At 49.1% G+C, this 12,069-nt stretch overlaps 1 protein-coding gene and 1 long non-coding RNA gene across 8 annotated transcripts in view; one reads left to right on the top strand and one right to left on the bottom strand.

Annotated features, from left to right (window-relative positions):
• Positions 1-7,438, bottom strand: part of HNF1B (HNF1 homeobox B) — a 50,753-nt gene extending 43,315 nt beyond the window's left edge. For 3 of the 7 annotated variants that reach the window (XM_071210520.1, XM_023585064.3, XM_023585065.3), the window contains exons 1-2: positions 6,942-7,438; positions 2,182-2,381 (exon numbers count right to left, since the gene is read on the bottom strand). In XM_071210520.1, coding sequence (XP_071066621.1) covers positions 2,182-2,381; positions 6,942-7,285 — 544 coding nt within the window. In that variant the 5' untranslated portion in view covers positions 7,286-7,438. The remainder of the gene's footprint in view (positions 1-2,181; positions 2,382-6,941) is intronic. The other 4 variants (XM_004479994.5, XM_004479995.5, XM_004479996.5 and 1 more) reach the window with 2 other exon arrangements.
• A 249-nt stretch (positions 7,439-7,687) lies between these two features.
• LOC101445047 (uncharacterized) lies at positions 7,688-11,103 on the top strand. The gene is made up of 2 exons (XR_189060.5): positions 7,688-7,820; positions 8,412-11,103. It is a non-coding gene; the product is annotated as an uncharacterized lncRNA (long non-coding RNA).
• The last annotated feature ends 966 nt before the right edge of the window (positions 11,104-12,069 follow it).

The following is a 12,069-nucleotide window of genomic DNA, read 5'->3' as shown; positions in this document are numbered from 1 at the left end:
TGACTTCAGGGCTTGGCCCCAGCCTCTCTCAAGTTTTTGAGGAATTAGATGCCCACATACCTTGCAGCCACCACCAATGCCCTCCCACTTCCTTTCAGGTTAATCAGAGAAAATGTTCATTGCCCACAGAAATTAACTTGGAGAAGTTGGCTTCAGCTGCCTCTTAATAGGCTTGGGAGCCAGCTTGGACAAGGAGATTCTGTGTTGTAGAAAGGCCTATGAAATTATTTTTAGTTTTTCAAGAAAATTTATAATCATGTAATATCTTTTTTCCCTTCTCCCCCTGTGTTTCTCCTTCTGCCCTCCCACTCCATTCACTTGTGTTCCTTTTTTATTTCTCTTACTTTCTAATTTTTATTCCATGCTTGTGGGTCTTCTATTCCTCCTTCAAGATTCAGTTCAAATGTCCCGTCCTCTAGGAAGCCTCCCTGATGTCTCCAGGCAGTTTAGCAATTTCTCTTCTGCCCCTTGTGTATATCTCTATAGTCAATCCTAGCAAGTGGTTTCCATGATTTACTTACACATCTCATCTCCCATTAGATTGTAAGTCCTTGGAGAAAAAGGCTCTGTATCCCAAGGCCTAGCACAGTGCTTGGAATATAACATGTGCTCATGTAATATTCATGGAATGAAGGAGTGTTTCTTGAACTTTATGTCTTATGTGATTTAAAAATAATAACAAACAACCTTGCAAAGACTGCCTTAGTTTTTTGGAAAATGTTCCTTCTCAAGCATCTTGAGAAACTTTCTGGAACTTGTCTTTTTAGAAGATTCCAGATGGCCTTTCCTACCTCCTTCTCCCTTGAGCATAGAGAAATGCCTCAGACTGGAGATGCCTTTAAACGAAGTTTGGATTGGGGTGCAGACAGGTCCCAACGGGTCTCTGGCCATTGAGATCCCTGACTCCTGAGAATTTTCTTGGACTTTCCAAGAGTTACTTCATGTCAGGAACACAAATTCTTACAGAGCAGCCACCATGGATGGTGGGTCAACCCTTATTTTAAAAGGGACCTCCCTCCCTGGGCTGCAAACAACTCTCATTTTAATTCTTACTTATGATCTATCCATTTACTGCTTCCAACAACAGAGAAAACAGCCACCATATGAGATGATTGCATAAGACCTTTCCTTCTTTCATGAAGGCTTTTCCAGCCCACGGGCACTGAGACAATAAATACTGAAACAATCACTTCAGAGCAGCATGTAACAGCAAACAAGAGTGATTTAAAAACTGACCATCAAGCGAGAAGGAAAAAAACTCTACCTAGAAAGTGGTGGAAACTAACATCTTGACAGACAAACCCACGAATAGTGTGTAGGGAGAATAAAAACCAACACAAATTTTCCTGGGAAAAGGATTGGATTGAAATAAAGCGTAAAGTGAAACTACACTTTCCTAAAATAAAAACAATGTTATTCATGCTCTCCTCATTCAAATGCAGTTCACACTTGACAGTCTTCAAAACAAAAATCTCTCAATGTTATTGGGCAGGAGAAATCTAGAGACAGAAAGGAAATTTGGGGGTGGGAGTGAGAATGACAGGAATCCATTTGTCAGAATTCTAAATGCAGATATCTTTTCTGTGCCCCTCCTTAGCCAGAAGCAGCTCCTTCATTAGATGGGTGCACCAGCTGAGGTCCCCAAATTCTACCAGTCTTGGTAAATGTGAATAAGTACCTTAAATTCCTTCAGGATTTTAAGCCCCTACTCCACCCCCAAAAGAACAGGTTCAGGGTCTGAATACATCTTTGTATATTTCTTACACTCAGAGGGAAGGAAAGTAGCAGTAATGATCAATATTATTGACTACTACAAAATGTCTTCTTTGGAAACTCTGACCTTTGGTCATGTATCAAGGGGATAAACTTAGCCTATCTTCAGGATCACTCTGTTACTTACTTGGTTTCAAAGAGAAGGATGTGGAAAATTCAAGGTATGTTGCACAGTCTGAGGTTTGTCAAAGCAACTGGCTGGGTGGCTAAGGACTGTCAGAGAAGAAAATATGAGCTAGTCCCATTGTGTAGCAACCACGAAAGCCAGATCTACCTGCCAGCTTCCTCGCATTCACCAAGTGCTCACACCGTCCTTCTTGTTGAAGGCGAAACTGAGGCAGCCCTCAGGGATCAGAGTTAGGGCAAAGGGCACTCCCAGTTGAGGCAGAGGCAGGTAAAAACACTTACGTCGGAGGATCTCCCGCTGCTTTCTGACGTACCAGGTGTACAGGGCTGCACGCTTCTGGGTCTTCATGGGGGTGCCTTTGTTGAGGTGCTGGGAGAGATGCGACTGGTTGAGGCCCGTGACGTCAACCACCTCCCTTTGGGGGATGTTGTGCTGCTGCATGTAGCCCTTGATCATTTTGGCAGCCCTCCAGGGGTCCTCACTAGATAGACAAGCAGATAGTTAGGATCCTGGCAGGAGATGGCTGGGAAGATATAGCCCCTTCCTAGGGGTGTCACTTAAACTCTCTGTAAAACTCTGATCACTTCTTTCTCCATCTCTCCAAGCTACAACCTTGGGAGGGGCACAAGGCCAAAAAGGAACCTCAGTAGAAGAGGAGATGAAGGCTCCTGTACAGGTCACTCTATCCCTTCCTTCTGCAGTTAGAAGGGAAAAGATGAAGATGACTTCCCATCTTCAGGAATGGGGGTACACTGCCAGCAATAGCTCTGTCGTTGAACTGAAAGCAAATCTCTTATTTTATTTTGTTTTCCTTCATTTTCTTGGAATGTGAGAAATTTAAAAGGCAGGAGGCCCACTGGCAAGTGGTGATGCCATTTGCTCTGGGCTGGGCTGACCCTACAATGGGTTTCCCAAGTCACCTCATTTCCTTCTGAATGGGTACCTCCGTCTCTTGTCTATGAATTGGGGGGGAACATATGTGTTCACCTCTAGAGAAGCAAGGAAGACTTCTTAGCCACATATTAAATAATTCAGAGGGCTTTTAAGTTGTAAGAAATCCAATGACCTTCTTCCCTGGACCTGAGGAATCACCTCAGGGTAAGCCAGGTGGAGTTAAAAAAATATATTATCCATAGCCCTCCTTCTCCCATAAAATCCAGTCAGGACAAGCAATTTGAATTTATAAATGTGATAAATCTCAAATGTCTTGCTTTCCTGTATTCTTACATTTCTCCTCATATAGGGTAAGAGTATCTGGAAATCAACATTTCTCATCTATTTTGAACTTGGGACAGGAATTTAGTTACACTTTTAATTTCTCATGAACATATGTATACAAAAAGCTTTTTTAGAGCAATGAATTAGTGTATGATTTGGAATAACCTTTGAAATTCATTTATTTAAAATGTTTTCAACTTTGCCAATATTTTTTGTTGCTTATTGAATAGATGATTAAAAAATGAAAGATGGTTAAAATGAGAAATTATGAAGAGAATGCACAATACAGGACAAAATTATTAAAGAAGTAAAGCACCCACATATACTATATCTTTAATGCAGCTACACATTTAACTTAAAAACTTGAAAGAAAAAAAGAACATTCTTCTACTGTATGTTGATGTCTAAATTAGCCTAAAACATAAAAAAAAAAAACAAAGGGAAAATTAGTTTCAGATAAAACAATAAAAAATGTTAAGCAAATGCCAAAACAGATGCAATGTTGCAATGTCATAACCAATTTATTTCAAATTGGCATCTATAATTTGACAAAATTTAATTTTGTTTAATGAATAAAAAATCTATTAATTAACCTGGGATATTATGTAAGTATTCGAATAATTGTGATTATTTTAGTAAGCCTTTGTCACTGGAGCTTTGATTCAGTTTGTAAGGAGTGAAAATTTTTACATTAACTAAATATAAATTAATAACATATTTCTCAGGTATTCACAAAGGAACTTCCAATAGCACATCATGATGAACTGACAAGAACAAATAAAATGAGAAAATGTGTTACAATTTCAAACTTGAGGAGTTTACCTTGAGAAAGAGAAAAATTTTGGACGTATTTATTTAAACCTGAAAGGTGATTTCTGACAAACATTTCCACAGATATTTTTAGGATAGAAAAACACTCTCAACAGATATGAACAATAGTTTCAAAAGTTAGTAAAAGTTTTCAGATTTAAAAAAGTTAATATTGCTTTAACAGATTCTTTTTCTGTTTTTGTTTTGATTTAAAATTTTTTACCTGTGTTAATTTTGTGGGGTTAAGAAGCCTTGCGAAATAGTGTAATGTTACGTACGAATAGTTCTGTGGAAAGAGTGGTGAATTAGCTCAACAACTGGGTAGGTTTAAGGAAAAAAAGCCCACGAAAATCCTATAAACTATAGCAAATTAAGCCCAAATGAAAGAACTAGGGTCGGGGGGTGGTAATATGGCTGGCGTAGTTATATCTTTATAGCTCTCGGACCCCAGAATTCTCGTGTATTCACCGGCAAAAGCCAGGAGAGCTGGTTACGTTTTTGAATTCGAAAACACGGTTCACTTTCCGGGGTTCTCAGCCGCGATGAGGCACCGATCCCAAGAAGCGCGCGGGCCATTGTGCTCCGAGCGCAGGTGTCACACGCCAGGCCCGGGCGCCCGCGCTGTCCGCCCAGCACGCTCCTTTTCAAACAATGACTTTCCTGCCCACGAGCAGAAAAGCCCTCGGCCCCACCACCATTCGCAGCGCATTGGTTGAGAAGCCTCAACTCCGGCTTCTTTGGAAACAGCCAACTTTCCAAACGCCGTGGGCACCCGAGCCCTGGAGGCGGCTCGCTCGGGGCGGGAGACCGGGAAGTGCCCAGCTTTCCCTGCTGTCCTTTCTCTTCTAGGGCGCGCCACAGAGTGGCTTTTTCTTTTTTTTTTCTTCCCACCTTAGGGCAACGGGGTGAGCAAAACAGGAGTGCCTGGCGCTCGGAAGCTGACTGTGCAGTGACCTGGGAACCGCTAACGATTTCTTGAAAAATTACTTTAATAAAGTCCGACCGCTCCCGGGGTCGGGGGAGGGAGGCAGCACCCGCTTGGGAAAGGGAGAAGAGCCTCGGGATCTGTTCTGCGTCCCCAACCCAGGACGGCTCCCGGGGCCCTCCGACTCCCTCCCTGCCCTGTGTCCCCCGCACCGCCTGGCGGGAGCCGGGGACGTCGAGGAGGAAAGGGGGCTGAGGTCCGAGGCCCCCGCGCCGAGCCTGCATCTCCCTCGGGCCCCGCAGAGCGGCTCGGGCGCTGGGACAACCCGGGTGAGGCGCGCGGGCGGTGGGGCCTCGGCGCCTGGGTGCAGTGCGGGGACCCGACTGCGCTCGCCGGGTAGCCCCGAGCCTGGGCGCTGCGAGCGGCCAGCAGCCCCGCGTCCGGGTTTTACCTTCCTTCCCCCTCTAAGCCGCGTTTACAACTTCACCAATGAATAACCCGCCTCTCTTTTCAACCTAATCACGGCTCTTTGTGTATCTTTCTGTTGATGATTTATAGAAATAAATTAATAACACCCCAACTCCACGTGCTGCAGTTTATGTTACGTCTCTGCTACGTCCAGCCCGGCGCGGGGCTGAATGCAGAGGGGCGCCCTCGGTGCCCTCGGGCTTCCCTGCTCCTCTGAGCTCCCAGCCAGAAAGCGGGGCCTGCGGTTGGGCGGCAGGGCCTAGGCCGGCGGGCTCAGGGTGGAAGGCGGCTGGAGCCAGGCTTGTCCTCCCGGCCCTGGTCAGGACCACGGAGGCCGTGCGGGGGCCCCGGCCGCTGCCAGGGGCTCCTCTTCCGACCGACCTTGGTCTCGGGGACTCACACCTTCCAGCGCCTTAACCCGGGTCGGGGAGAAATAGCCGCCGCATTGGGGAACGGCGAGGGGGAAACCCCAAACTGCCACCAGCAGCAAAAGTACTTTTGAAAACAATTAACCAACCAACCAGTCTTCCCCCAACTCCCCCCAAACATCTGACTATCCAGGTTAGAGAGCAAGCCGCCGGGTCCCCAGAGCGCAAATTCAAATGCAAGGTCATAGCCCACTCCAAATTGCGGCTGCGGGTGTGCGGCGGAGGCCGCCTTCCGGGCGGCGACTTGGGTCCTGGCCCAGGCCTTGAAACCGGGACGCTGCGGCGACTAAGCCCACGCGAGGGGCTCAGTCCTAAAGGCCGCGTGGCCGGGAGCGAGTGCAGTCTAAGGGAATCGCTCGGCTCTTTGGATAATTAGTAACCAGCTGTCAAAGCCCTAGGCCGGCCGCGGAGGCCCGGCAAGCGATTGTGGACAGGAGGACAGACTGCCAGCCTGCTTGAACTCCCCGGGGACCACTGGGGTGTAGGCGGCGAGAAACCGAACCGTCTTCTCTGATTGCGACGAAACGCACTGTGAGCCGGGGTCTTGGCTACAATTAGCCCCCGCAGGCTTAGATGCCTGGTTTCTTTTGCCCGGCGTGGGTCGGGCCCGGCCTTACCTGCAAACATTCCCCTGTGCAAATCTAAACCCGCGTTTAGGATTTCCGATAACCCCGGCGCTTGCACCGGCTCTGCAGCCGCGAGTGCCCACCAGAAAAGACGCCTCTCAGACCCCCGCCCCGGGTGCCGCCCATAACTTGGCAAGAAACCCCAGGAAGATGTGCCGAGGCCGACCCGCGGCTTTCCAGACCCCAGAGGCGATGTCCGGGCAAGTGCTGGACTTGGTGCCCGTGAGGACACCTCTGCTCCTGGAGAAATGGCCGGCGCTTCTCAGCACCCAGCCGCACCCCCAGCGGTGTGGGCGAGCCTGCGGGCCCAGGGCTCCGCAGCTCCGGTTCTCCCTGGCAGAGCCCCAGCCCCGCTGCGAGGGTCTTTCGGGTCTCGGGAAGCCTCGCACCGTCCTGCTAAAGGACTGGGCCGGGTCCAGGGCTCGGGAGGAAAGCGGGGCGCCCCCCGGGGGTCTCCTCCTGTGGGAAACAGGCCGGCGAGAGTGGTCGCGCGCAGCGTCGCTCAGGCGCAGGGCCCGGGGCCCTAGGGGCTTGGGCGCGCATCGCCCGCCTCGCTCGGCGCCTACCTGAGCATCCGGTCCACTTCGGCCCGCTGCTCGGCCGCCTCCTCGGTGTTGAGAGCCTGCAGTTCCTTGAGGATGGGAGGGGTGTCATAGTCGTCCCCGTCTTCGGAGCCCTCGTCCCCAGACAGGCGGCCCTTGGCGTGGCCGTTGGTGAGGGTATGGAAGACCGGCTTGGTGTCCGCCTCGGCCCCACTCCCAGGGGACAGGGGCAGCGTCTCCAGCTTCACCCCGAAGGCAGGTGACGGCAGCAACTCCTCCAAGGCCTGAACCAGCACCTCCTTGGTGACCCCGGAGCTCAGCAGGGCGCTCAGGAGTTCTTGCTGGAGAGAAGTGAGCTTGGACACCATTTTCCAAGGACGGGAAAAGAAGGGGGTGAGGGGGTGGGTGGGTGCCAGAGAGGAGGGTGGAGGGGAGTTTCACAAGCGAACCCCAAATCCAGAGCCCCCCCACCCTTCAGTCTCCAGACACCTGTTACTCCCTGGGTCCTGGAGTCTCCTCCGAGAGGAGTCAGAAAACTTCTAACTTGCCATGATCGCCACCATTAGGCCATATAAGATATGCAAATTAGTGGGAAGGGCTCGGCTTTCGGCAAGATGCAAATGGTAGTGGGGAGGGGGGAAAACCGAAAGAGAGCGAGAGAATGAGCGCAGACGGGGAGCGCGCGAGCCCCGGGCCCGAGCGGGGCTTGCCAGGGTCCATTGTACTCACGCTGGGGGGCTGAAGACCTCCCTTTACTGCTTCTGTTTATCTGCCAAACTTAGCTGACCTTTGGACTTGTGAAGCAAGCGGCTTGCAGCCTAGCAGGGAAGGCGCCGGGACTTTTTCGGCGCCTGCGGGTCCGGCCTTAGTCCCAAGAGAAGTCCCTGAGCTTCGAGGGTTCAGGTGAGAACTGGAGAAAGTTGGGGTGCTCCTGGAGGAAAGAGATGGGGGAGGACGCGAAGAGTAGAGACCTTCCTAGGTGTCCCAACCGTCCACGCGGTGAGCCAGAGAGCCCGCGGGGCGGAGGAGAAGCTGCCCGCTTGGGGATGGGCTCGGGGAGGGTGAGGCGTCGTTAGACGGGGCCAGTGAGAAGCAGGGGATCCGAGGGACCCCATTTTTTTCCACCATGGTCACCGCTCCGCAGGCCTGGGACGCTCACGGTCCTGCCGGGCGGTTTGCATTTACAGAACTGCCTGCACCGGTAGCGTAGGTGAGGGGGAAGGGGCCCGGGAGGACGCCTGCAGGAGGAGCTGACTAATTTACGGCCCGCGGCAGCAGCCGAGGCCGAGCTCCCGCCACCGCGGGGCTGCACCGCTCAGCGGGCCGCTGCGGAGCGGTCGCCTTTAAACCCGGCCTGTCGGTGCGCCTCTGCTGGGCGGGAAACTGCGCCGGTGGGGCCGCCTTCCTAGCAAAGAACGCACAGCTCGACTCGCGGCTGGACGCACGGCTGCAGCCGCGTTTTCCCGGAACCACTGACTCCTGGTTTGTTCGCAGGGGCCGGGCCCGGGGCCGCGCTCTGCGAGCGCAAGGCTCCGCGGCGGTGCCAGGAGGCGCGCACCGCGGGTTGAGCAGACGCCCACAAAGCCGCGGACGGGAAGTTTTTGCCCGTCCCGGCCTAGGCCTGGAAGGGCCATCGTTCAGCACCGTCGGAGTTTCATCCACATCTCGCCGGGACGCGAGGGAAAGGAAGGCAGCCTGAGTCCTGCTGCAGAAGGGCACAGGATGGGGTCTGTTGGGAGGCACCGCCCGCAGACCCTAGCACCTGGGGCCGAGGGCAGAGGACTCCCTAGCCCTCTCCCGGCCTGAGGAGTTTCTTAATCTGTGAAACGGAGATAATACTGATGCCTCCAGTGCGGGGGGGTTGTACACGTTGAAGGAACCCACTTAGGACACGCCTTGGTCTAATAAGAGCATGCTCACGCAGCAGTCTGGAAGGCAGAAAACCCAGATCCCTGTAGTAAAAGCCCTTCATTAGGGTTCTCAGAGGCCGAAGATCCAGCCTTAAAGAGCTAGTGGTAGCCCTGAGGTTGGAGGGGTTGGGAAATTTGCAAAATTTCTGAGTTCTGCTTTTTCCTATCTACGAAAAGATAATAAGGAGGAAGGTGGGGTTGGATCAGGGAGAGAGAGGAATCTCAGCCTAGAGAAGGGCGGGCCCAGCCGCTCTCATCTGCTGGTTTTAGGATCCAATCTCCCAGGTGTGGGAAGGTGGAAACCCGAGATGCAGTTGTGCTGTCTCTTTTAAATAAAGGCCAGCTGTGTGGTGTGTGCATGGAGCTCCTATCTCAGTCTCTCACCTCCTGAGAAAGACATTAATAAACTCCTGGAGAAGAGGGTCCTTCATTTCCCCTTATTGTCTCTAGTTTGTTTTGACATATGGCAGGCCCTTGTCCCTTACAGTTCAGCCCAATGGAAAACTTCCCCTGCCTTCCCAGCTCGCCTCAACCAGGATAATGGAGTGTTCAGAGTTAATGCCCCTGGAGAACAATCTCTTTTTCTGTCACTTGCTCTCATGATAGAAGCAGTCAAGTGTAATGAAGATCAGTTTGTGTTAGGTGGGAAATCCCATTTTAAAAGCAGCAATCGTTTCCCTTTTAACGACAGAGCTTTGATTTGTAGTTGTGAGTGCCATGCACCCACTTTGACTCCCAAGCCTCTTTATCTCCCAAAATTTAGGTGTCAGCAAACCCATTCCTCCCCCAACCCCAGACAACATGTAACTGTATAGGGAGTTTCACAGAGAGTACAGGGTAAATTTCCTCTGGGTGTCCAGGTTTGTCTTCCAGGTAATCTGGCCATTCATATCCAGCAACTTCTTGCAGCTCTTCTACCCTGATCTGCCTTGTACTTGCTACCTGGTGCATTGTGGGCATTCTCCACATAACCACACCTATGGATATGGGAACATGCAACACCCATCCCTTCCTAAGGAAAATTTTAAACAGAAAAGTATAAGTAGACCAGCAGATGGCTCTTCAGGACATGTGTCATAAATGAGTTACCTAATAAAAAATGAGTTTATCTAAAAGTTAAACTTCCCCCAAACAGAAGAAAACACATGGTTGAAATAATCTTTATGCTTCACACAGAATGGACTGTGTGATAGACTGATCTACCTTGCACCATTTTTAAGATGGGGAAAATAAGGCACAGGACAGTTAAAGTTGCCTGGAGCCCCTGGAGTAAATTAGTGGAAGGTCTGAGGGTGGGGCCTTCAAGAAGCACTTTAGGTTGAAAATTCTTACTCTAAGGAAGTTCTCCAGCTTCTGTTTCTTTGGGAGATGGGAAGTTAAAAGAGGGAATTTTAAGAGGTAGAGGGAGAGGAATAATAAGGAGAGAATAGGGGACAGGCGTTGGAGTCAAGCAGACCTGATTTTGGGCCTGAAATCTGCCTAAGCAGCTGTGTGACCTTGGGCATGGTATGCAATCTTTCTAAGCCTATGTCCTTATGTGGGAAATGAGAATAGCTCTCTGCTGTGCTTTGGTGAAGATTTTGAGTTATTATGTGCAGGTTCCTGAAGCACGGCAGGTTCTCACGTGTTTAGAAAGAAGAAAAGCATTACCAAAGGGATGCAAAGAAGTGTGTTAGCTGGTTTCTTTGGGCTCTTATATTCTTAGCTTGTTTTTAAGAGGAACTGAATTTGAAGAGACCATATTAGGTTCTTCTACTTAAATGATGACTGTGAATCATCATTTCTGACTGAAAATCTATAGAATGCCAAGATTTTCTAGGAAAAATACAGTCCCTGCAATCAAATAATTTAAAACTCAAGTTGACTTATCACTCTACAAAGGTTTTCTGAGAACCGTCTTGGTAATATCACAGAACAGCAAATGTGGTTTCTGTGGACTCACTTCCCCTATAACTTAGCAGCATGGATGAGATTCCTTCTCTGCTCTTCCTCCCTGCACCTTTAATCACAGCAACAGGAGACTGTCTTCCCAGTCCCTTGTTGTTCCACTCTTCCAGGGCTTAAATATACCACAGACAGCAAGCTCCACAAGGGTAGGGACCATCTCATGTCTTACTCTCCAGTGCATGGAGCAATATCTGATACATAGTAGATGCTCAATAAAATAACTTGAATGAATGAACAAGTGATCATCTCTTGTTTCCTTATTTGTATTTCTCAGATTTGTCAACAATGAAGTTGTATTTTAAAAATAAAGAACCTTTCCAGACCCTTAAGAGTATAATACTGCATGATTCATTTAAATGAATTTAAAAACAGGGCAAATAAATCAATGGTGACAGAGGTCAGAATGGATGTTACCTTTTGAAAGGGGTGTACTGACTGGGAGGGAGCATGAGGGAGCTTTCTGGGTTGCTAGAAATGTTCTGTATCTTGCTCAGGATGGTGGATTCATCATCAGGCTATCCATTTAGGAGTTGTGCATGTTGTGGTAAGTTATAACTTAGTAAAAAGTAAATTAAAAAACAATCCAATGTGTAAAGTGTAAAATGTAGAGTCACTACCTTACTCCTCCACTGTTTGCAGTTGATGTGTGACCCTCCAGATTCTTTTCTATCTGCCATGTACAGTTTATCACCACTAAAATCTATCGAATAGCATATTCTGGGGGATTGACAAACTTTTTCTGAAAAGGGCCAGATAATAAATATTTTAGGCTTTGTGGGCCATATGGTTTCTGTCACTTGTAAACAATACATAAGTGAATGTGTGTGGCTGTGTTCTAATAAAACTTTATTCATAAAAACAATTGTCCATTTGGATTTTGTCAATTCCTGAATAAATCAGTCTGTATATCTGAAAGGGACTTTAGCGATTATCTCACTTGACTTCCTTTTCGGGATGAGGAAGCAGATTCTGGGAAAAGTAACTTTTCCAAGGGATACAGCTCAGAGCAATAAGGAAACCTGGCTTTGGAGTCAGACAGCTGCTTGCTGTGTGTGTGTGTGCACACACAAGCTACTTAATTTCTTTGAACCTTTATATTATCACCATAGGTACATGGAGATAAGAATGAAATTAACTTCATAGGATTTGGGGGAAGACAAGATGAGGCAACACAGAAGGGGGCTATTCGGGGGCTGATGCAGAATTAAACACTTGGAGGCAGGACTTGGTTTCAAATCCAGTGCTTGCTTAATTACAGCACGGGGCTCAGGGATTTCCTCTCTCCCCTCCCTTCC

This window comes from Dasypus novemcinctus, chromosome 21, assembly GCF_030445035.2.
Source record: "Dasypus novemcinctus isolate mDasNov1 chromosome 21, mDasNov1.1.hap2, whole genome shotgun sequence".
In the NCBI taxonomy this organism is placed as follows: domain Eukaryota; kingdom Metazoa; phylum Chordata; class Mammalia; order Cingulata; family Dasypodidae; genus Dasypus; species Dasypus novemcinctus.
This window is presented reverse-complemented; position numbering and strand designations above follow the sequence as displayed.